General features: G+C 38.3%; 1 protein-coding gene across 5 annotated transcripts in view; it reads left to right on the top strand.

Moving 5' to 3' along the window:
• Positions 1-20,336, top strand: part of EPB41L4B (erythrocyte membrane protein band 4.1 like 4B) — a 167,507-nt gene that overhangs the window by 122,774 nt on the left and 24,397 nt on the right. For all 5 annotated transcript variants that reach the window (XM_085052264.1, XM_085052260.1, XM_085052258.1 and 2 more), the window contains 3 exons: positions 11,102-11,206; positions 14,043-14,181; positions 14,619-14,696. In XM_085052264.1, coding sequence (XP_084908390.1) covers positions 11,102-11,206; positions 14,043-14,181; positions 14,619-14,696 — 322 coding nt within the window. The remainder of the gene's footprint in view (positions 1-11,101; positions 11,207-14,042; positions 14,182-14,618; positions 14,697-20,336) is intronic.

Genomic DNA, 20,336 nt, shown 5'->3' with positions numbered 1-20,336 from the left:
GCTGCAAAGCAAATTTCACTATTTTCTTTTGCACACATCTAAGCTTCTAAAATTGTAAAAGTGACTTTGGAGTTGTTGGTATGCAGCATTCTGATGTATATTTGTCTTATATTTATTTTTCTCTGTGTTATGTCAAGCATCATTTCCTCCAAGCATCAGTTGTGCCAAATGAAATGGTATTCTTTTATTGCTGTGTCCTGGGGGTGCAGCTATACAAGTAATCAATGCTCAGGGATAGACCAATTTTAAGAGATAGACCAATTTTAACAGCCTGCATTCAAAACTCAGAGAAAAATGCAAAATAAATCCAATGTCTAACCATTCTCTTTCTCCTTCAAGCAGCTACCCTTTCTACAGGGATATATGCACCTTTGCAGCCAGCCAGCATGTCATCTATTTGCCAATAACATCCTCTATAACCTCTATTTTGTGGAATCTGATAGACATAAATGAGCCTTTGCTCTGCTAGGAATTGCATCTGAGTAGAGCCAAGGGTTAGTTCATACTGGGAGACAAATTGCCTGGGAGTTTTTCTCTTCCCTTCTCTTTAGCAGAGACAAGCAAAAGTATCCTTGGTAAAAAACCCTTCCACGTGGAATATAATTTTTATTCCTGCAAGTACCCATGCAGACATTTCTGTAAAGAACACCTCTGTGAATCTTTGAGGACTATTTGTTTGCTGAAATATCTTGCCAGTTGAAACCAGTAGCTGTCACAGCTTTTTAACAATACTCCACTCTTTTCATGCGAGGGATTTATAGCAGGGACAATGACTTCGTGTATTTTTCACACTGATGACTGTACAAAACACTATAAAATGCTCTGTTTTTTCTAAACCTATGACATAGGGACATTTGTTCAGGCCAGCTAGTAAGCAAACATGCAGTTTTGAGCAGTAACTGAAGCATAAATTGTTCATACAAATAGGGAAGTAGAGGATGACAGAGGAGGGCAGTAATGCTTGTTTGATTAAAAAACCGTGCTCTCTTTGCTACCATTTTGTCTGCTCTTCCATTGCCATTCTGAATATTACACTTCTAATGAATTAACTGCTTGGATATGGCCTGTAATCTCCCTGAGCAATTATTTTAGCATCTGCCATGACAGACTCAATTTGGCTAACAATTGTTATAGCTCTTTGTAGAATTAGTTCTGGTTCAACTAGTAATTACTCATATGTATGTGTGGTGTAGCCACTTTTGCTACAAGTAGGTCTCCAGTCATTTTCTTGGGCATGGCCCCAGGGAAATGTTGTGCTTATGCAAAGTTGTCATGTATCAGGCAGTTTATCCACCTGTTTTCTGTGTCTTCTGGCAAACTCCGAACAATTCTTTATGTAATTAATTTTATATATGGGGGGTGACATCAGAGCTGAAGCTGAAATAGCACTATTTTTTCAACTTTCAGGAGGGGAAACCTTGCTTTTTCATTTGGTGCACAGCCTGTAAGTGCAAGGTTGTCTCCTGGTCTTCCTGTTAATAGCTAACCTGTACACTTCAGATTAAGATGCAGGAGGATGTGGGATCACAGCAGACTACAGACCTCTCTCACTCCCTGCTTTTGGAGATCAGTGCTGCATGTTTCTATAGGTTTTCCTCCTTTGGATAGGATTTTTTTTCCTCCCAGACTGTTTCAAGTGCTGGTTCCAATGTTAAACGAGGAAAAAGCTGGTGACTCAGTAACCCAATACGTGCTGCAGTGTTCTAGCTTACATCCTCTAATCCTCAATTAAGACTGATGGAGTGCACTATGAATTGGGACATAGTCATCCATTGCCCTTGCTGACCCTGCTGCCTTGCTGATAACCTGTAACAGAGCAGCAGATCTGGACAGTGGTTACAGGGAAGTTGGATGATTGCCTCAGCTGGATCCATCTGGGCTGCACATGACAGAGCCCTCAGCTGAACAAAGTCAAATGAGAGCAGCTAACAGGAGTGGAGTTTCTGTAGCAGGTTAAATAGGAGAGCCACAAGTTAACTTGATAAGACACAGGAATGCTACGAAGAAGAGTCAGACTTTTTTTATTACAGCTCTGTTTTAACAGACTTGAAAGCACCGAAGTAATCTGTACTATATAACTATAGTAACTAGTAAATATATAGCTGGGCTGCATGGATTTTGGACAAGGCAGAACAGAACATTAGGTTTTGGGAGAAGAAATACCTAAAAAAATTGTTATTTATGTATTCGCTTTTTTTAAAATTTATTTTTGCTTTTTATACTGTCTGTGTTGAGTCAGGAAAAGACAGTTTGCAGATAACACTTTGCATGGTGACGCATACTTTGTTAAGGCATGTAGTAAAAATTATGTTTGTGTCAACATTGGTTTTGTCTGGAATTTGTAATGCCAGTCATTTTGCAATGATTTTTAGTGTCACTTCTTTGGGGACATAGACCCCAACTGTTCAAGGGAGGCAGTGATTGTGTCAGTCCTTTTAAACACCAGCAAGAGGAATTAGTCTTACAATAGAGCTAGAAAAGCCATTCTAACAGAACAGTTTATTCTTTAGTGTTGTAAGAGAAGAACCTGTCATGGTGGCAAATGAGCCAGAAGGGATTATGGGGAAGCAGCAGAAATATTTTCCTATCTGTTAGAGAATTCCTTACAGCCAGTAAGTTCCTTACAGTCTCTGCATCCAGATGGAAGTGTTGAGATAGAAGTGTTCAGGGAGAATTTGCTTACTAGATATCTAATTTAATTCTGGTTTGAGATTACTGAACGTTTTTAAGTATAGTTTTTGTAAGGCTCTCATCCCTTGCCTCCACCAACTAGGATTTTTTTTTATTTGATTCTTTTAGCCTTGAGAGATCAGAGTTCCAGCTGTCTTCCAGAAACGTTTGTATAATGAAGGAAGTATAAAGTGTTGTGCAAAATAAAAATATGAAAAATGTAGTCAGCTGCTTTCCTATTACCTCTGGTCACACTTTCCTCTTGATCAGGGGCCTACTCTGCCTACTGATTTGGGATGCAGAGGTTTCTCTCCCGCAGAGTATCAAAGGAATAGGAATCAGTCACCTTTTCACCTTTTTATAAACTTCAGCCATTTCTCAGTAAAGAGAAGGATGCTAGAAAGCTAAACTCTTGAACTTTCTTTCCAGAAATCTACTGCCTAATTACCAGACTGCTTCATTTATTAAATATAAGGAATATATGGCTAACCACAGAACTCCATCAAGAGAATTTGTTTTCTTATTCAAAGCTTTGCCAGACAGAAGCACCATCTGTACAATTTCCCCAGCGCCTATACATGAACTTCTCCTGAAAACTCTTTGAAATTTGTTTCTTTCTGACTATGACCACCTGGATAATCCTGTAGCATGGATAGTATGCAGTTTCACACATACTGATTTGGACCTTATTTAAGATAAAGGTCTACACTTTTCTTATTTTGTTCTCTTCTTCGAACATGTCTGAATGCAAGCCCAAGTATAACTGCTGTACTGGCTTAAGGAATTCCATGGTTAAGAATTACACCAAAATAGTCTGGATGTTAGGAATTGCTACTGCTTTGGACAAGGCAAAATACTGGCTCTCCTTGGGCATAGCCTGTTTGCCAGACTGAACTTTCATCTTGGGACAAGTCCAACAGTAGAAAGGTTGGTAAAAATACCCAAAGTTAAACAAGTTGGGTAAGGAGTTGAAGTCAAATTTGTTAATCAGGAATTATCTGGCTACAGGCTTTGCTGATAATAAACTTTTTCTGCATGTTCACTTGGAGCTCAGGAAAGCTTAGATGTGATATGTTTGCTACATGTAAACACTAATACCTTCTTCTTCTGCTACATGTTAGTCTTCATTTTATGAGTGCTCAAAGCAGGACTGTCACCAACATTAGATCAGGTCATCCATGGCTTTGTCTAGCTGAATTCTGAAAACCTCCAAATGGAGGGTGGAGATTATATAGCCTCTTACTCAAAATAGTGATCAAAAGTGTAAACACAAGTTCAGCTGTCAGTCAGGAGCCCTCTTCAGCTGAAGCCCTCAAGTTGGCTGGTCAGTTATTACTGTTCTTGTTGCTGTTGCCACTTGCTGTCATGCACCATGTGATACATTTATGCACTGCAATATTTATTTCCCTTAAAATATGCTTTTGGATTACTGCCAGCTTTGGCAGGCTTTATATCCCACATGGCTCAGGATTTGTCTGTGGATTTCTTTCTGTTTAGACCAACTGCTGCATCACCCTTTGTTGATCCTTGTTATCCAAATTATCTCATCTTTCATAGGATTGCAAATAGCAATATTCTTCTTATGTGGGAGTAGGTATAAGCACCAGCTGGTGCTTTGTGCATTCATTTATTCTAATTTTCTTTGTAAATCTTCCCATCCAAAACCAAATTACGCCATTACATTAAGACTAATTACATTAGGAGCTGCTCAACACGTAACATAAAATTAAATGCTATCTCATAGAGCTTGATGATGCTGCACACCAGAAAAGAAGGGTGGAAAACATTAAATTATATCAACTTTTACGGGGTGCAGATGAATCAGGAGAAGTAATCTCAGGCGCTGTTCTGAATGCCCAATGTAGAGTAAGCCTTGCTCATACAGATTGTCAGAATGTGATTAACCTGCTGCAGCTTTGTGCCTCTGAGGTGCACCAGGCTTTGAGTCTGGCTGCCTTTCAATTTATGTGAAAATATCTCTGACACCTTTTGTGACAAAAGTGGTACTTCTGAAGTATAACTTCCATGTATCATCAAGGAAGGAGAGTGTCTCAAAGTAATGTCTGTACTCTTGTGCTTTTCCCTCTCCGTTCTCACCTGCACAAACTATACTAACATATAAATTGTCATCTTTTGCTGTCTGAGCTAACATTCTGCTGACATACCTGCTGCAGTGTGAACCTGAACCATTTTTTTCAGAGAACTCTGGCTCTCTGCAGGTGCTCTCCAAATATGACTGTATAAGCAAGGTGCAAAGTGTACTGATGTTTGCCTAATATACACACAATTCGGATCTGGAACTAGCACCTCAGTATCTGTTTTTATACATATGCTTCCAATGAATGTCATGGTAGCTTTCATGCTTCCTGGTATGTCACCTGGATGATTATGGACAGCTTGTTTCCTCAAGTCAAAGACTTCAGTTCCCTAGAAGAATAGGTATATACAAAAGAACTTTCAGGCAGCTCAGAATTGAAGCTGATAAAAAATTATGTGCTTAGTCTTACCTGACATGAACTTCAGTGAATTCAATCAGGCTGCATTTTCTTAAACTCAGAATGGAGCTAACTCTGTGAGTCTGAAACATTTCAGTATCTCCTTCTAAATGTATTGGGAAATATTCTAGGTAAACTAAAATCATTATTTGTGTTGGCTTTTTCCTAAAAAACTTGAATTGCCTTTAAAAAGCTCCTTTTTCATCTTCTTTCATTCACTCTTTACCTTAAAAAAATAGAGAATCATTCTCCAACTGAAAAATTTCAACCAACATTTCCAAAAATAAAGCTAATATCTAATATACACATCACCCTGGCCTCAATCCGTGGACAGGTTAATGGATCTACTGCTCTAGCTTTTTGCAGGAATCTCACCCAGTAATTTTTGCATCAAAGTCAAAACTTCAAGCTGAACTCTTGAATAGCCTTTGCATGCCAGTCTGCATTAAAGATTGCAGATAGGACACCTAAATATGTTCTTTGACTTCATTCTGCGTATTAAAGACCTCTTTGACCTGTTGCCTGCAGCCAAATGCTGATGAATTGTTTGTACTTGTATTCTTAACCTTCTAACTACAGAGAAAGAAGCAGTACTCAGACCTTTCAGGTGAGGTGAAGGTGATGAAATACCCCACTCAAGGTGCATTTCTTGGTCCTCTGTCTCCTAAACTGTGCCTAAGCTCTTTGGAAACCACAGAATTCATCTTGTTGTGTGAGGAGGGGTGGGATTTGTAGCTCAGTTTGACCTTAGATACCAGGTGTTGACCTCCAACATTATTGCAAGCTGTGTGAGAACAGTTTCTGTATCATCATTATGTATCTGTTGGACCACAGGAGCACTGTATTTTTGTCTAGCCTGCACAGACATTTTCATTATAAAGGCTAGGGAGGAGAGGGAATTTTTTCCTTTATGAGAAACAGAACTCAATTGGTGAGTAAGGAAAGCACACAAGCTGTAGCAAGGAACGTTGTTATATATCTGCAATCTATAGGGAGGCAGGTAAGGGAGGTAGAAAGAGGAAAAAAACTTTATTCAGGAAATTTGATACTGGCAGTAGCTTTAAAATGTCCAGGTAATGTTTTGAAGAGTTAATCTGTCTTCTGAGAAAAGCTATCTTATCAAAGTGAAAAAGAACATATTGTTTTTTAACTTCAGATGACCTTTGGAAAAGAAATGTGTGAAATCCTTAGAGCACAGACTTGGGAAAGATTTGAGTGTTTGGGTGTGTTTACTTAGCTTGTTAGGCTATGTCTTCGATATACAAAAGAATGCATCTATCAAATATTTTTCCTTTCCTTTCTTCCTTGCTTATCCTTTGCAAGTTTTCACTACCCTATTCCGACTCAAAGGGAGTTCAGAAGCCAAAATCAGCCTGTGGGGCTTTCTTTTCCTTTTCCATGAGTCAGCACCTGAAAGAAGGTCAGCTTTCATGCGGATGACTGTATCCTTGTAAATCGTGGGGCTTTTAGCCTCTATCTCTTGGCATCAGTCTGGGAAGACAGAGGAGGAGAGATTGTTCCAGATGACAAAAAAGGCACAAACAGAAACAAAGAGGATAAAGCCTGTTAAAGACAAATGCAGGAAGTATGTTCCTCTGTTAGACTTTGGTGGTTTTAAAATCCTGAACTGGATCCTCCAAGGAAAGAGAAGTTACTTAATGCCATTCAGTTTATTAGGTGGGCAATCATTTGCTCCCACATGGCCCACTTGCCACATTTCAAGCAAGCATGGAGGTCTGCCTAGAGCCACCTAAGCAGGGGACAAGGCAGATATGTCAGTCTGTGGAGGCCACAGCACACAAGGGGGTGGTGCAGGAGCAGCTCAGCCCTGCAAACTGAGCCCAGGCAGGGTGGGACACCCCAAGTCCCTCAGCATCAGCACATGCATTCTGTCCCCAAGGACGATTCCACGTAAACCAGTGCACATCTGTGGTCACTTGAAATATTCCACAATGTAATTTTTTTTTTTTTTTTTGGTAAGCAGTTTTGGTTTCAGTCACCACCTTGGCTGCTGCTCTGAGAACAAAACAGATTCCTTGGGTTTTGGGGGGAATCTCTCTCGAGGTCATGTTTGTGTTGCTGTGCAGGCTTGTGAAACAGGCTGAAGCTAGTTCAGGGGAGCGTGCTGGCTGCAGCTCAGGGGTGTGCTGGGGCTCTCAGTGCACAGGCAGTTTCTGATGACCTGCCACTGCATGCTGATATTCATGGTTGTTATTGTCATTCTCACCAGGAAGTGACAGATTTTTATGTAAGGTGCCAGGTCATTAAGTAACTCTGTCTTGGTTCAGTACCTTCATTTGTATGCAGTGGTGGTTGGGTACTGTTACAGAAAAAAGGTTTCTTATGAATTAATGACATTGAAAAAGAGCCTTCTAAAGGAACTGCAATGCTCTGTATGTTTTCTTTTTCTTTTTAATTCTGACTCCCACTGATCGTTTAAGACTTTGGGTTTTCCTTAAGCTATATGGATTGTACAGGACTGCAGTAGTTTATATAGCTGTGTGATTTATATAGGACTACAAACTTGAAATGGTGATATCTGCACATAATCACTCTATTTAAATAATTGAAATAATTACAGGGCTTCTCTTCAAAAATCATATCTTTCCATATAAGAATTCTGGCTGTAGAAATCAAAGGATAATAACAGAAGTTATTCTGCTTCTTTCCCTGGAATATCAATGAGATTTTTTAAAAGATTTTCTGTGATATTAAAAGCCTACCATTTTTAAAATACAGATCAGGCTCTGGGTTGATCAAGCTGAGCACTTCTTGCATCTGGTTGCTGGTGTGAGAGTAGCAAGAGTTTTAAGCAAGTTCAGACTGAAGGAAGAGTGTTTGGAGATGAAACAGAAGCTGTCATGGAATTTTTAGTCTGGTGTGGAAAGAGGTAACCTAGCAAGGTTTTAATGAGGGCAAAACTCCAGCTCTGCAGTTGGTAGGACTCGTCTAACATTTCATCTCTTGCTAATGGCCTCTTTGGGTAGAGGCATTGCCACAGCTCCTTTTCATTCAGGGGTGTCTTCAATTTACATCCTACCTAACCTGCAGCTTCTCAAAATGTGCGAGTAAATGGTGCTTGTGTCTCCCCCAGAGGCCTGATAAATATCAGGGGAAAGGTAGTCGCTGCCTCCAGCCTCTAACAGAAATCATGCCAAAATTTTATAATAACAGGAGAGAAGATTTTGCTTTTAAAATGGTATTGATTTTGCAATATAAGTGAGGGGAATACTTTACTGGTGTGATACAAAACATAAGTAAAGTTTATCTGAGCAATTACAATGACTAAAAAGGAGTAGATGTGTCTAATGTTTATTTGACTTTTTTTCCCACTTGAAAATCTGCAGCATTCAAAGGAAAATAATAAGTTTTTCATCTTTTTATTGGATCAGAGAGTAGGTGGTCTTCAATCTCAAACATTTTATTTACAGTTGAGTGAAATTTTTCACATTAAACATTTTTTCAGCATTAATTCAGACTTGGAATTTTAAATTTTTTCATATGTCTAAGTGAGTTTCATAACTTGCTTTACAATCATTGTAAACTGCTTAAGTTACAAAATTGCACTTCATCTTTTCAAACAAAAATTTGATTGTGGCAATTGAAATAACTGCTTCAAAGCCCCACCTAATACCCTTTTCTTTTCTTTAAATTACAAATCATGATATTCCAAAGGAGATACATAAGCTTTGTAAAATGAAACACATTAAAAGAGCTGAAATTGTCACTTCAAATCTTCCTTTGTGTGGAATTATCTGACTTACTTTCATCACAGATTATAATGTTTTGAGAAATTTGAAGTACCCATGAACTGGAAATAGATTTGTTTCCAGCTTTCCTGTTCTACACTTTACTCATTCTTAAACCCCTTCATAGCATTAGTGCATTACTTGCTATCATTTTGAGGAAATATTATTCAACTCATGTAGTTGATACCACTATTTTTGTTTCTGCTCTCACTGAGTTGATGAAAAGGTTTAGAATGAAGTACCCTTTGACAAAAGTATTGGCAAGGACCAATCATACAGAGTAGGCATGTCAGCTAATATATTTGAGCTGAAAATATTGACATAATAATTACATTCATTCACATCCTTTCAGAATCTGACTATCAATTGTTTAATGTGTCTTAACATATTTATCCTGCTTATGTCAGACTTCAATTGGAAACAACTTTGGGTGAATTGAACTAGTAATTTTGTTCAATTGTCAAAAGCTACCTTTACCTGAGCAAAAGAAGAGCTAGAGTTGTCCTCCAGTCTGAAGTCTGACTTGATGAAAATGGCCTTGGGAGTTTCCATAATGCTGTTGATTCACAGATTTCCAGATCAGACATACTGACTTCAAGACTAAAACAGATTATTTGGTCTTTTTTTCCCCTTTTCTTATCTTCCCCTTATTTGACAGCCTAATAGCCTAACAAACTCAGCAAAAGGTCTTCAAATGTGGCTGGATTGTTCTGCACTAATGTCATTGAGAATCTGTGATATAAATGACTGACCCTGAAATTTGAACTGGGGAAAAGGAAAGATATGACTCTTGCTACTATCTATACAAACTTCTTGAAATTAATGGAAACAAATAACAGGAAAAAGATTGACAAAAATTGTCTCATGAGAACTGGAACTAGTAGTCAGGTTTATAATTTATTTATGCCCTTTGTACTTTAATACTCCATTGTTTCATCTTATGCTCTGTGACTAAAGACTAAAACACATTCAGGAAAACTGAATATATAACCTGAAGGCTGTGCCATCTCAGTAGGTTCTGTTGTAGCTGGACAGCAGGTTCAGAAGTTATCAAAGAGAGTTAATGAAGCTTAAAACACACAGGGGCATCAGAGGGATCTGTAATTGTTAAGATTAAATCTGCTTTTCTTATTAAGGCTTTAGAAGGCTAATAGAATGCAAGTAGACTTGAAAAACTTCTGCCAGTTGTGGAATGTACCTCAGTGCATGAGCAGTCCCACCAGCAATCAGTAGGGCTGGTCAAGTTACTAATTTAGAATCTGACTTCAGATTAGATGGCAGAATACTGTTTCACAAATTGTTAATCAGGACTTTCAAATTGCTCTTGTAATGTTTGGCATATTTATTACGTTTATAGTACACCTATAGCGTATTTAATCATAACCTGTTGCTTCAAATAATAGCAGTATTTAAGATGTTTCATGTGTCTCCATGGCCCTCAAGCTCATGGTTGAGCTTGTTTCCTCCCAAGGTCATGAGGATCTTTTATTTAGTATTTATGATTTTTGTATTGAAGCCTGAGTTAATTCTATTGATAAATGGTTAAGGAGAAGATTCTTTCATGTGGACCTCCTCATTGTCCTATCTGTCCTTTGCCAGAGCTCTGCAGGTGTATTTCACAGCAATGAACATCTGAAATATGCCCAAGTTTTGCTTTTTCTAGCAAGTAGGAAAAGATTTAATCATTTTCCTTGGATCAAATCCATTAGTTCATTTCCTTCAAACTGCACTTTCAAATGGGGAAGGATAATGTTTAACTTCAGGTAAAAAGGTAAAAAAAGGTAAACCCTATTTTATGCAGAACAGGTTTCACAGTTCATAAAATAGTTTTTGTTAAACACATGTTTTGTAAAAGTATTTCTGACATGACTGAACTGCTGGTCTGTTATTAAAATGTGGTGTTTTGGATACAGTGGTATTCCCACATGGTCTTTCACATAGGCTCTGTGTTTGTAACCAGTGGCTGCTTCTATAAATGGTGTGCCCAGCATGGGAGAGTGAGTTCACACATCCTTTTCTGTACAGGCACACTGGCCTGTGAACTATAAATGGAACAAAAGGATGAACTTCAGTGGGCACTTGTCACTTTGCAAGATAAATAAGTGTTGATGAGTTAGAACTTTGTTGATATGCCTGAAGTAGTTTAAATAAAGCCTGTATGACATCTGTTTTTCTTGCTATTTTTAGAAGTCCAGCTCCAGTGAGACCTGAAACTACACCAACAACTGTCCCTACAGAAAAGCAGGAGGTTAAAGCTCCTCGTGTGAGGAAGTTAACGAGGCAGTACAGCTTGTGAGTAACATACAGCACTATCTTTGTGGTTTTGCCTACTACAGCTGAAAATGAAAGGGGATGCTAATTATTGCTCCAGCTATGCTTTCTGAAAGGCATGAGTGCAATAACATAATGATTTTACACCGATACCATTCCTTTCATCACTGAGGATCTTCAAGCTCTTAATACAAAATGGATTTGCCTTTCCTATGCAGTTGCTAACCCTTTGAATTGCAGGGCATCCACATTTTCCCGAGCTTATGGGTTAGGAATTAAAAACCTCTTTACCACATGAAATGTCAAAGACCTGGTGTGAGCTGGAGCAAGCTGCTCTGTGGGCTTCATTACAACCTCATTTGCAAAATGAGGAAAACAGTCTTTAGTACTTGGGGCACCAAGCTGTGCTGTGAGCCATTCCCTCTCAGAAAGCACACCCTCCCTCTCTGTGATTTGTCACATGAAGAAATTGCTGAGCCTGCTACAGCTACAGCCAGCAAAGTTAATTCTCTTAGTCCTGGCAAGAGTGATCTGTGCCTACAGGGCTTTGGCATCCCATTTACACGTAATTAATTCCACTTGAAAGTCTCTAGAGATGTGAGGTACTGAGCAGAAGTGAAAATGTTGATTTGTCCTCTCATGAAAAGACAGTCAAGGCCACCAGAAACTAGGGGGAAAAGGGATAATGTCAGCACAAACTTATTAGTACAAGAATACCAATGTTATAATGAAGAAAAAATACATATGGTTTCTATGTGAAATGGCAACAGTTAGTCCCTTCAGGAGTTTAACATTCTAATGTCAGTAAATATATATCTACATTAGGGAAACTTTTCCATCTCTACAAAAGGATTCTAATAAATATAAATATGCAGTTATTTTCTGTTTCACTGTTAGGGACATTATCTTTTTGACAATCTGCTTCACCAAAATTGAAAAATTGTTTAGGAGAGGAAACAGAAGAATGAATCAAATTGAAGCAAGGAGGAAAATGAGCTATTAGCCAAACTGGTATTTGTCCAAGAGGCCAAGACTAGCATGTGGAAGCACATAATAACTTTTTGATTTTGAGATTTTGAGGAACAGTTTTGAACATATCTTGCTCCTATGTGGATTTTCAGTTGTCCAGTGTTATGTATGAGGAACAGCAGATAAACACACCTGACCACAGGTGTCACCCATGCTGTGGCCATGTGTAGAGCCAAAGACTCCCTAGTTAAAAATTTGGGTTGCAATTTGTTATTTTGGGTTTTTTTTTGTTTTGTTCAATTTAAATTATCTTGTATCTGGAATGCAAATATGGGAAATTCAAAGAAATAGTGAAGGATTATTGTGACATTATTACAGTGAAGGCCAATTCTCAGTCTTACAGTTAGTGTGCTGATAGCTTGATGGCTGATAAATCAACCATAACCCTTATTTTCCCACTTCCTTGTATACACCAGAGCAGCTTTACCCAGCAAGGATGGAGAGGGTGCCAGTGTATTTCTGCTGAGAGTGGGGAGCAAGGACTGAGAAAATGTCAGCTACATGTTTCTGAAATAGAAATCAACTAGGTCAACAGCCAGCTCTGGGCTTGTTATATTAATAAAATGTCTACTCAACAGGTCCAAAAGATTTCACATTTGCTTTCCAGTATAAAACCTGTGTACTGTGCATGCTGTGGTGCTGAATTCTATCCCTGCCCAGAAGAAATGAAAAATTAAATTTGGAAAATATAGCATTAATCCCAAAACTTTATGTCATAATCAAAAAACATTGCTAGGCAACCCACCATAAGGTTGTGTAACCTGTATGTCATGTAGTTTTGAAGTTTTTTGTGTTGCCCAGGCATGCTGCCTTCAAGTGGCACTAAATCAAGCACAGTTCTGTTCTGGAAGTATCTGTCAAGCTGGCGTGGCAGGCTTCTGTGCACTGTGAGTACCTAATTGGTAGTTAAAATTGGTGCTGTTTTATGAGCAGAAGTAATTTTTCTCATTATTTTTCGCCATGCATTAAACTGTCAAGCTGTAGTCTTTCCTTTTCACACATCATTCCCAGTAATAAGGCTTCCGTAGGCCAAATTATGACTCTGTTTACTTCCATCCAATTGCAATTAACAATTGGAAACATCCCGACTCAGGGCTGACTGATCCCAGTGATTTGTAGTCAATGGGGTTCTGCAAAAGTAAATGAAGGTATAACATTCTTTACTGGCTTTCATTTAGTGCTGACAGTAGGTGAGATGGAAGGAGTTCAGCTTGATGGCCTAAAGCCCAGGGGAAATGTGCAACCTCATCTTAAATAAAATGTCTTCTCTGTACATGGAAAAAATGGGACAGGAAAAAGATACCCTTGCAAGAATGATTCTAAAGAGATCCTTTTTTGAGTCAATCAAATTGCTTTAAAAACAGTTTGGAAACTGCACAGACCAGCTGCATAATGGGTGTCAAACCTACTGTTGTCTGAAGCCGATGAAGCAGTCAGATCCATGGCTGGATGTCACCAGATCTGTGCTTATCAATGCTGCCAGCCTCCACAGAAAAGAATAAACATTAAAGTGGAGCCATACCTAGGCAGTTCATTTATGCATATATCCATAATCCATAGAAATTCTACTTGCACATAACAACCATAAGATTTCCATTTGCAGATGAGAGGTACCTAGCCAATCCATTTTAAAGGAATCTTTAAAGCTTAAAAAAAATCTAATTTACTTGGAAAGGTAGCTGCATAACAGAAGGAAGAGTAAATAGAGCTGAACTTCAAAGCACTACAGCAGACATACAGGTTACCAGTGCCTCCTCTGACACAAGTGCAGTCAAAAGTCTGGTGGCATTTTCTAATGAGAAAATCTGTCTGCTTTTATCAACTGCAGTGATGAAGATGACCTTCCTCCAGCACTGGCAGCAGCAGCAGCAGCATCAACACCTGTGTCTTCGTCATCTCCTGGGTCACAGAAAACATGTACACCACAAACATCGGAAGGACAAACACAGGTTTCGCCCGGTGGCAAGGTAACACACAAAGAGGTGAACTTATGTCACTTGGGAGAGGGCTCAGGAAGGGTAGGAGGGAGTTGGGACTACCAGGTTTTCTCTAGATGGAGTAATTCTACATTTAAGAGTAGTTTTTAATGCAGAGTTTTAGTAATGTGTTTAACTTATGTAAGTTAACATTTGTGTAAGGAAATGTTTAGAGTCTGCTCCAAGACCCAATTAAAATCTGTAATAGTTTTTCATCAAGGAGCAGTGGATCAGGATCAATTACTTTGATTTCAAAGGTAGTATAATTTTGTTGCTTATCTTTCCTGAGTAGCCATATCTAAAAAACATGGTGTGAAATTTTAAATCTATTTGGCAATCTGTACTTTAAGGAATTAAAAAAGCCCAACAAAAATACAGAAATGAAATGGGGTGTTTTTCCAATGCTGGATTTCTTTTTTTGCCTTTAGAGTTCCACAGATGCTGCAAGTACATTTGCTTTGGAGCCAGGTGACCTCCTGATGGATTTCACAGAGGCCACACCAATGGTAAATAGTTTCAGTTTGTAACCAGAAAAGTGTAAAAGATTTCAATAATTTGTCTGCAGCTAAAATGAATGGGATACTATGTAGTGTGTTAGTGCATGGGAATAAAGTAAGTTTCCTTGGTATTCAGTGATCCTGAGCCTCCATCAAACTCAGCTCAGAATCTCTGAAAATCAGTCCACATCAACAAGTGTTATGGCTGATCTTCTGAATGGATTTCTTTGTTGGATAACTACTTGTTTCTCTCTCCTATTTTGGTATCTATACACATTGCTGCACTGGTTTCACAAGCTTCTTTGTCATTTTAACACAGATTCGTAATGTGAGCATGGGTATGCTTTTGGGAGTTGTCTGAAAAGTCACTTCTTTTCTGCACAGATTTGTTCAGACCTTACCTAATAGCCAATCCAAAGACATGTACCTGCACTTTCACGTTTCATTAGCAGTGTGCTCTTCCTCACTTTAGACAAAATTGTCAGTAATGTGTTGATTATTAACTTCTTTTTTTGGAGGTACATGAATTATATTTTTGCTTAAAAGCCAGGGAGAGATGCCAATCCCACTGAAGTCAAAATGCCTCTTGACTTCAGTGATCTCAACACTTTCATCTCAGATTCTCAGCAGATTTCTTGAATAATTATAACACAGTCCTCAACTTCCTCCTGGTCATCCTGCATTGCAAATAACTCTAATTCCAGATAGCTCCTCTGCTGTCCAAAGGCATTTTTGCTGTCTTCTATAAACCACGGCTAAAGCATATAAAAAGCATGACAAGGACAGCACGACATTTTGGGCATAAATGGTTTTGTATTGAGGTCATTCTGTCCTGGGCATTGCTTTTACTACATGGTTAGGTCATGTTTTACAGTATTGGAAAGGTGCTGTGGGGTTGTGCCTTCTGCTTCAGAGGCAGTATTGTACTTTGTAAATAACTGCTTGTGTCCTGTAACCCCTGATGAGATGACAGCTTGACAAGACACAGGCAGACTGAAACCAAAACTACCAAAAAGGAGATTGTAGCAAGGTAGGTATTGGTCTCTACCCAAGTCAGAAGTGACAGGATAAGAAGAAACGGCCTCAAATTGCTCCTTAAACCGCGTATTAGTAACTGTTGACTGAAAGGGTTATAAAGCACTGGTGCAGGCTGCTCAGGGAAGTGTTTGAGTCGACAGCCCTGGAGGTATTTAAAAGACTTGTGGATGTTGCACTGAGGGACATGGTTGAAGGGAGAACTTTGCTGTGCTGGGGTGGTGGTTGGACTTGATTATCTGAAGGGCCGTTTCCAACATAAGTGATTCCATGATATTGTCTAGTTTAGATTGTCCTTCTCTGTAGAAGTAGCATGTTTGAGGCTAAATTGTAGTTATCTTTTGGAGTTTACAAATAGATTTTTTTTTGTTCTAAAAAACATACCATATCTTACTGTGTTAATCAGATTTTTAAAAAATGAGTCATAGAGACTTTAGCAACTGACCTGATAACATAGGTTTGTTTTTTGCTTCCATTTAACAGAAGTCAGCATTACATACTTTTCCAGCTGAGGATACAGGTTTTTGCCCTAAATATTTTACCAAATCATGCCTTCCCCTTCCCTACCCCACCATCTACTGACATAATTTATCACACTGTATATTCATAAACTAACCTTCCATTGACTTTCTTGGTTTTAATATTTTGGAGAGCAGGTACTGCCCAGCATCAATCAACCCTTTTTGTTTTGTTTAACATCTATAAAGGTCAGCTTGTTCTCTACAGAGCAGGTATTGTTTACAGACCTTTCTCTGCAGTTTCACTGACTACAGGCTGCTCTCAGTTGAGGTTTGAATGAAAAGTTTACTCTTCAGGGAAATAAGCTTCAAGCAAAAGCTAGCTAAGGGCAAATGCATAACTTTGAGACAGTCTGATTATTTAATAGTTCTGTTGTGATAGCATGTGCTGTCTGTTGAGGGTCAAGGTCGTGTACAGCTTAGCATCATGTTACCTGTCAAGTCTGTGATAGTGTGCTGGTTTTGCATGCTGTGACCTGGCTCTTGGGAATTTGTTTGTTAATTGCACCCATTTGTTTCACATTCAGTGACAGGTACAGTATCTAAAGGGGTCATGCATGTTGTCTTATTTGGGGTATTTGCCTGAGGTGATAGAGATGGAAATTTAGGCTCCTGTGTAGTCAGGGGTTTCCGGCAGAGGGTCATTCAAACAGCTGTCTTGTCTTTGTTGTTTGGATTAGAAAGGCTAAAGCACCTAGACTGGTCATCCAAAATTAGGTTTTGTAATTTATTTTGGTCATGATATAAGCTACTGAACTTCCCCAGTTCACTGGAGAGCTGTTAATTTGAAGCAGCTTCAGATATCCTCCCTTCTTTTCTGTAATATTACTGGTAGAGAGTGATTAGTAGGCACTGACTTAGCTGCATGATCTTCGTTGTTCAGTGTCTAACCATTGATGCTTCCTGATGACCTTGGGTTTTATCCATGTTATGCTGCAGTTGCCAGCAAAACAGTGGAAGATACCAAATACAGTGGAATACATGCTGAGAATTACACATAGAACTGGAGCTCGGAAAATCAAATTAACTTAAAAAATGTAAGGATTACTGAATGGAGTGAATTAATACAAATCATCAAGGCTGTCATGCAGGGATGAGAGCAGTCAAATTTGTCTACTTGGTCAGCCTGGAGGAGTTATTGTGATATATACAAGAACCAGCTGAGCTCTAATGGTCACTTAGTTGTCAATACTTAGACTGCCAGTAACAGCAGGGCAATTATGAGGCAGACTGATTTCAGGAAATCATTTTGCAGGAGAAATAATGTATATTTACTAATGCAGCTTGCCTACAGGGAAAGGTATCCTTTTGTGCTCTGCAGTCCTCAAATTCTTTGGTTTATGCACACTTTTATTCATTTTTCAATTAGATCCAACAATTAATTGATTACAACATATTACTTGTTGTCCTTAAAATCATTATAACATGAGCAGAAGAAAATCTTTATTTTTTTACCACTCTATTGTGACTTTTAGCACAGTATATTTTTAGCTTGTATGTAAACAAGATTCAATCCCTCATACTTTTGTGCTTCAGAAAAAGAAAATGGATTTAAAAAAAATTCAGCATCATAGGTGAAGAATTGTACTATCACATTAGGAGCATCCTTAATGAGGTATATTCTAATAACTTTTGTCAGTGTAGTAGGCTCTTTCTGCCACCAGCCTCTCTCCTCCTGCACTCACTCCTTGTGTTTCTAGCTTTTATGAAACTGAATTCAAAGCCTGAGCTTCTAGCTATTCTGTTGCAGCTTATAATCAGTATGATTTCTGACATGTATGAATGCAGAGCTTTCTTGTTTAGGTGCAAAAGGCTCAGTCTTAAGACCCTGAATGAATGTAGCAGCTGCTACACCATGCTGACAAATACCTCCTCAACCAAGAGAGAAAGCTGCTGTGCACAAACTTCTGTTTGACCTCTTGGAGTAGGACAAAAGAAGTAAGAATGAAGAGTTTTATATACAACATGGAGCTATTCCTAAACATAGACTCAGGCTTGTAATGCAAGGTGGATGGGCTAGGACTAAATCATGATCACATCTAAAAAGGTATCAGAAAGCAGTAATTTACAGCTGGTTATGTACTTTCAAACGATAGGTTATCTCATGCTGTATCAAGCAAATAATTTTCTAGAGCTTCACCTGCCATCTATTGGTGGAAAATAGAAAGAAGGAAATTATTTGCCTATTCAAAGCTTGAGATATAACATTTAAAAGGTATAAATTACCAGCATGATAGTTTAAAAATGAAAAATAAATGCTTTCTGTGTAATACAAGATATTTTTATTTACGAGTTGGAAACATTTATTTCTATTTTAGTGATAGAATTACTAGGGTATGCAATCGTGTTCGTTCCAAGCGAACTCACTGGGTCTGAAAGAGTACAGAATTTGATGCATTAGCATCTACCATTTTGGAAATAAAGTGAAAGTAATCATATCAAAAGTGAGTCACTGCAGGGGGAAATTGTGAGAAGTTTTTGTATCTTGATAGAGGTGATAAAACATCCTTGCAAACTCTCAGTAGATAGTATATAGTAAGCAAGAGGCAGTGAATAGAGCAAACTAAGTAAAGTGTCTTTTCATTCAACTTGCCTTATTGTTATATTAATAAAGAGTTCATTTGATTTTTAGTTGCTAAATTATTATGACAATTTTGCAAGGTTGCAATAAGCCAAATAGAGTGGGAAATGAGTTTGGTATATCTTACCTTAATTTTGAAGAGCTTTTCACTTTCTGTGCAAAGCAGTTTTTCAGTGGAAGACAGGCAAACATAACAAACTCCAATATCCCCATAAGCACTCCTTTTAGCATTTAATTCTAAACAAAAGTGACTACAATGTAATTCAAGACTGATATTTGATAAGAACATTAGCATGTATCTACTATCTAATGGGCTGAAAGTATAGATCAAGTTATCTCTGCATGCCCCAAGGTCTTTAAAACAGCTCAGTCAGAGACAAATTTATAAATACTTTACTTATGGTGAACTACATACTGGAGAAAAATAGGACCCATGAAGACTGGGTAATATATTTCAGAATTAGAATCTTTCTACTTTTACATCCTCATAACAACAACAAGATCTCTTAGTATAAGATGAATTGAATGCAATAACTATGCAATGGATTCAAAGGGGAATATTTTAAAAGTGCTATTTTCCAAGCCAGCTTCTCAATTAACAGCATTTGCACACTCAAACTTGTTTGCAATGGACAATTATGAGCAAAAGAATTTGCAAAAAGAAGCAGTTTTTCTGTTACACGTAGAAATAAGAAGTAAAAGCAGCAAGCTGAATGTCAAATGCACATTTATTCCCAGTTTCTAGTTCATGCCCTTTAACTCCATATTAAACTAAGAAAAAGCAAAGAACAGTAATTGCTAAAGCAAACAATGTCAATACAAAAAAAACTCACAGCAACAGGCAATAAATCTAGTTCCATGTGCACTCGAGGAATACTGTAAATTTACTCATATTACAAAAGCTCATTCTTCCCTGCTGCAAGAAAAGGGCATCAGCTGGATGAGAGCCCATTGCAAAGGGGTGCACTGTAAGGCTCAGTCAAACTGAGCATGAGACATTTGCCTGGGGATTTGCAGGAAGTGCTCAGGGGTCCATGCAGCCTAAGGCTCCTGGGAGCACACAGCTCGAATCAAGCAAATGCAGGTTACCTGAGCATCATTTAGGTTCCATAAAGCATGGCAGTAACTAGGGATGAGACTTAGAGTACTTAAAAACAATCATAGCCTTTGGGCAACCAGATTAATGGGTGAATATATAAAGCATTCTAAATAGGACTTGTGACAAATATGTAGCTCTGCAAAGTACAGGGCTTCATTGGTGGATGCCAGTTTCATAATCAGTCTGTTGAATTGCTAACATGCAAGATAACTGAGTGTCAGAGACAGCCCCTTGAATCTTAGATAAAAATTCACTAAAATGCCTAAAACTCTTTGACTGCTACTTAGCTGTTTGGTGATTTGCTCCCATTCATCCATTATAGAAGTAGTCAGTGAAGAAACAAAATGCTGAGAATGCTAAAACATGAACTGTAAGCTTCTACATTTACTTTTTATTTTTCCTCTGTTTTAAGTGAT

The sequence above is a fragment of the Lichenostomus cassidix genome, chromosome 2 (assembly GCF_008360975.1).
Source record: "Lichenostomus cassidix isolate B80296 chromosome 2, HeHo_3.0, whole genome shotgun sequence".
Lineage (NCBI taxonomy): Eukaryota > Metazoa > Chordata > Aves > Passeriformes > Meliphagidae > Lichenostomus > Lichenostomus cassidix.
The sequence above is the reverse complement of the archived record's forward strand: the minus strand, read 5'-3'. Positions and strand labels throughout refer to the sequence as shown.